Source organism: Lactuca saligna, chromosome 4, assembly GCF_052625555.1.
Source record: "Lactuca saligna cultivar CGN05327 chromosome 4, ASM5262555v1, whole genome shotgun sequence".
NCBI classification, from domain to species: domain Eukaryota; kingdom Viridiplantae; phylum Streptophyta; class Magnoliopsida; order Asterales; family Asteraceae; genus Lactuca; species Lactuca saligna.
In genome coordinates, this window is record NC_136420.1 from 321,808,455 (window position 1) to 321,813,856 (window position 5,402).

General features: G+C 34.9%; 1 protein-coding gene across 2 annotated transcripts; it reads left to right on the forward strand.

The window, feature by feature from the left end:
• The first annotated feature begins 1,187 nt into the window (after positions 1–1,187).
• LOC145044058 (uncharacterized) lies at positions 1,188–5,191 on the forward strand. 2 transcript variants are annotated; one of them, XM_078992865.1, is made up of 10 exons: positions 1,188–1,361; positions 1,532–1,650; positions 1,806–2,057; positions 2,202–2,274; positions 2,395–2,470; positions 2,538–2,618; positions 2,711–2,847; positions 2,924–3,167; positions 3,267–3,330; positions 4,411–5,191. In XM_078992865.1, the coding sequence occupies exons 3-10, from the start codon at positions 1,856–1,858 to the stop codon at positions 4,974–4,976; spliced, it is 1,443 nt and encodes a 480-aa protein (XP_078848991.1). In that variant the 5' UTR covers positions 1,188–1,361; positions 1,532–1,650; positions 1,806–1,855; the 3' UTR covers positions 4,977–5,191. The 2 variants fall into 2 exon arrangements, with proteins under 2 accessions (XP_078848991.1, XP_078848990.1); XM_078992864.1 differs by lacking the exon at positions 1,532–1,650 and having other exon boundaries at positions 1,192–1,361.
• Positions 5,192–5,402: the final 211 nt, after the last annotated feature.

The following is a 5,402-nucleotide window of genomic DNA, read 5'->3' on the forward strand; positions in this document are numbered from 1 at the left end:
ACACACCCGAACAACGGCTGAATCACGACCTTAAGCAACCTTCTCTACGTATTCAATTGTCTGATCTAAAAGAGATTCCAAGTGATGAATACAAAACACACCTCTTAGGCGTTCTCTACACTAAAAGGTTAATTCCATATGGTATAAGTCCCCATGGATACAGATGAAGAGGAAATGTGTTGCACGACAACAACCAACACCGTTGGAGAATCTTTTAGAGCCTACCGTACCCAGTCTATATAAAGAACGAGATGCTTCATTGTTGTTTGCTCATAGTTTTGACTAGCATCACGACGATTCAATTTTGGACGCGCTTATATGCGGATAGTAATGCGGACTGGTTAGAATGCGATGTAAGTTATATAATTATGTGCTCATTACGTACTACGTTTCTAATAACGATACTTACTTTAATGTATTTTTTTTATTGTTAGCACATCATGATGTGTATCTTATTGCTGATAGAGCGTAAAATGGATGATGCTCGATGGACGGTTGTACTGACAACTTTCAACACTGATGTATTTCGCTGGAGTGATATGGTTGATGGATCCGTTTACATAGTTTGAACATAATGTGATATGATATAAATGTGTTTGGATTACATTATCTAAGTATTAAATTATAAAATAATTTTATTTAATGATTAATTAGTTATAACATTTTATATACCTTTATATCCCAATCAATATACAAACTGTTCACTAATTTTTTGATGCTTTGAGTTTGAAGACATTCAAAATGACTATATATGATAGTCACTGGAAGAACAATTACTTTTGAAGAAGAGAAATGTTTTATAGGTATGAGAGCCCGCATCCACATACTTGCTAGTGTTTATCACTTACTAGGGTACCGAATCAACCGATGCAATTCTATTTGAGAGTTTCAACATGATCTTGAAAAGACTCTACATGTACCACAACAAATTATCAGTAGAGGAGATTGTAGGTGTTTTTATGTTGGTTCGTACTCCAAAATTCTGAAGACCACTATAGAATGTTATATTCCAAAAAGAATGATTAGTTTAAAAAAATGTCTTATTACAAATACTTCATTTATAAATGTTAAATTACTCACTTTCGTTTTTATTTTTCTCTCCATTTTTAATACCAAACAAAGGCATTTTCATTTCCCTCCTTTCATTTACACGTACCAAACACTCCAAAGGTTAATCCCAATCGTACGGTCAGAAATTATTTTATTTGTTTACCCTAACGATCATGTATACACACACACTCACTCATTGATTACTGTTGAAACCCAAACGAACTTTCGTTCTGATTTACTCCCGACTAACCAAGAATCAAGATCTGACGACGATAGAAGGCATCTTTCTGCCCAAATTTCATCTGTTTAAGGTAAATCTCTAAAACCCTATTCATTATCTTCTTCCCCGCTAATCCAATTCCCAAAATCATCACTAATCACTACTCACTAGTCGATGAAAAGAAAAGAAAAGAAAAAAAGCTACGAATCTCGCAATGATTCGATGTTTATGGATTAATTAGTTATCTTCGATCTTCTTTAGCGTTTCTCTTCTCCTTTCGATCCTCGACAATTGGAAGAAAATCAAGTAAATGAAGCTAGCGTGTGAATTTTGGGGATTTCGACAAAACCCTAATTTTCATTCACATTTGAAGCTTTGAGGTTGAGGATTTTCAGATGCTGTGTTTAATTCTTGTTTTGACGAATATTTTAGATGTTTAACTGCATGTATGGTGAATAGTTATAGAATCGATGGAGTTAATGGGTTAATTAATGGAACGAGCTGAATAAATACCTCATTGATCATATTATCGCAGGAATATTGATCGACTTCAAATTCTGTAATCTAACGAGCTCGCCGGAAAACATGGAAGATTCACCGGACTTCATCAAACTCCCGTCATCAAATCCTCCCAACGATGGAAGTCAACCTAGTAATAACGAACATAATTCAGGAGTTAGGATTGAATCAAACGAATCTACAATTACAGAAGAAAAAATCTCAGTTCTCACTGAGAATGGAGTTCATAAGAGAAATGGAAGTCCAATCAACAATTGTGAAATAGATGGTATTTCTAACCTTCTTTTTATATACATTAAATTATCTAATTATTTATTTTTACTTACTTAAATACAAATATATAATTATACCTTGCCCTGTTACTATAATATGTTAGTAGATTTCCTGATATGTTTTTCCATTGACATGGTAGCTATTAAGAGACCTCGAATAACTGTTGATGAACATCAAGCTTCAGTTCATGTCATTTATAATTCTTTAACAAGGTATAAAGGAAAAATACAATATTGATTAATGCCTCATAATTACATGTCTATATTCTCAAATTATTTAAAAAAATATATTTCTGTATAAAGTATTTAAGTGTATAACTTCTTTGTTATCAGAGAGAGTAAACAGAAGCTTGAGGAGTTACTACAGAAGTGGTCTGAATGGCATAATCGACATCAATCTTCATCTCATGTAAATTGCATTTATTTTTATTTTTATTTTTATTTATGTTTTTAAATATCTAAATTTTATTGTTCAGGATTCAAACGCTGAGGTGGAATCTGGTGAAGGGACGTATTTTCCAGCTCTTAATGTTGGTCTAGATAAACCTTCCACACTGGTATCAATTCAATATCATAAGTCATAACTTTGTTAAAAGACCAAAATACCCCTATGTTGCCTTCTGAAACACGTGTGTATTGTTTTGTGTAGTCGTTCTGGATGGATGGGCAAACTAGTAATTTACAAAGCAAGGAAGTTATTGCATTGGATGACAATTCAGTTCCGCTGTATGATCGAGGGTACACTTTCGGATTAACATCAACGGATGATCTGAGTAACGGGGACGGGTAAGTAATTTTACAGGAAAAATAACAACATGGTTTAAAGGGTAAAATGGTAAATTTGTTTTTTTGGTGTGATTAGGGAAATGTTGGGTGGGTCCCGGTGCTTCAATTGTGGGTCATATAACCATGCGTTGAAGGAATGCACAAAGCCACGTGACAATGCTGCTGTGAATTCCGCCCGGAAACAGCACAAAAGCAAACGGAATCAGAATTCCATCTCCCGGAATCCGACTCGGTACTATCAAGACACTCCTGGAGGGAAGTTTGATGGGTTAAGGCCAGGTGTCCTGGATTCAGAAACAAGAAAGCTTCTTGGAATTGGGGTATGAAAAATAAAAATGACCATATTACCCTTTTTGGATTGTTCATTTTTTTTTTTTTTTATATTGAGAACAAAATCGTTCTTTGTTGGTCTTGATTAGGAGCTTGATCCACCTCCATGGCTTAACAGAATGCGAGAGATTGGTTACCCACCAGGATACTTAGGTAACCATTTGATTGTTTTTAGTGTAAATTTATATTTTTGGTCCTTTTTTATAATGTTTTTGCCTTTTTGGTCCCTGAGTAAGTATAGCTGGTTTTTGCAACTTTGGTCCCAAAAACTGCAAAATAACTTTTTGGGACAAAAAAACCTGAGTATACTCAGGGACCAAAAGTGTAACTTACTATTGATTTTATTTGAAGTTTCATTTAAAAGTGTAAATTAGATTTGTGGTCCAAGTGTAGCTGGTTTTTGCAGTTTTGGTTTTTATTTGAGATTCTTGCAGTGTTTGTGGTCCCTATTCTAAGTAAAATGACTATTTTGGTCCCTGAGTGTATCTGTTTTTTTTGCAATTTTTGTCCCAAAAGTAGTTATCTATCTACTTGGAACAGCTACCAAAATGTTACAAAAATCTAAAATAAGGACCAAAACTGCTAAAGAACTTTTTGTGACTACAATTGAAGAAACCCAGCTGTACTCAGGGACCAAAAGCGTAACTTGCTCTTGTTTTATTCAAATGTGTTGATTTGTTAGATTCCAAATGTGTTTTTGGTCCCTCTTTTAATTAAAATGAGTATTTTTGGACCCCGAGTGTAACTCATTTTTGCAATTTTGGTCCCAAATTTTAGTTTGAATAGGGACCAAAAATGTTACAAAAATCTCAAACAAGGACCAAAAGTGTAACTTACTCTTTTTTTTTTTTTTTTTCAAGTTTTATTCAAATGTGTTTTTGGTCCTTCTTCCAATGAAACTGACTATTTTGGTCTCTGAGTGTAACTGATATTTGCAATTTTGGTCCGAAAGATAAGTCATTTGAGTTTGAACAGGGACTAAAAAGTTACAAAAATCTCAAACAAGGACCAAAAGTATACCTTACTTTTTTTTTATTTGAAGTTTTATTCAAATGTGTTTTCCATCCCTCTTCCAATTAAAATGACTATTTTCAGACCCTGAGTGTTAACTCATTTTTTCAAATTTGGTTCGAAAGATAAGTAACATGAGTTGGAACAGGGACCAAAAATGTTACAAAAATTTCAACCAAGGACGAAAAGTGTAACTTACTATTCAAATGTATTAAATTTCAGATGAAGAAGAAGAGGAGCAGCCATCAGGGATTGAAATATTTGGCGATGAGGTTATTACCATTACAACAATCGCTAAGCCAGAAACCGAAGATGGTGAAATCCTTGATATGGACTGCTCCCCTCCTCCGCCTCCCACAGCCGAGCCGCCATCACCGCCGCCACCACCGCCACCGCCAAAAAAAATGACCGTCCAATTTCCGGGAGTGAACGCGCCAATCCCGGAAAACGCGGATGAATGGAAGTGGGGAGCAAGGGCATGGAAATTCGATTTACCAAGAAACAGAGGAAACCCTAGATTTTTTAATCCACCAGAAACTCATCATGAAGAAAGATGGAATCGGGGTTATAGAGAAGATGGAATTGGGCCACCTGGGGTTGATGGGCCTTTGGCATCTAGGTTTACTGATTATGAGTCTAGAGGATCCAGTTATCATCATAGCCATAGCCATAGCCATAGGTCTATGTCTGAAAGACTCAAGAGAAGTCATGATGATGACAGATGGAATCCTTATGAAAACTCAAGAAAGGAAAGGCATCAAGAGGGTCACCATAGGAGTTGGAGATGACTTCCAAAATTAGAAAGCATCAAGTGTAAATGGAGTAGATGAGGTAGTAAAAAGATGACAGATGCTTGTGCTTTTGTTAGTTTAGACTCAGTCCATTAGTTACCTATTAAATACTATAACTATATACACTTGACTTATTGTTTTCATTGAGGTTGATGCATTGTAGGTGTTGTACTTTATAGCTGTTAAGGCGTTGCTATGTTGTATTATTAGTATGGTGGATGCATTTGAATGTTTGAATTATGTTGTGTCCAAAATTAGTGTCTATGTAAATCAGGCATTGATGCTTGAATTCGTTAGATCATGTCATTAAAGTATCAGGGAATTGGATGAGTGAGTGAATAGGATAAATGCACAAAATATACTTGAATCCAACATCAACTTTTATCTGAATAATTTGTATAGTAAAAACGACACAAATAGCCG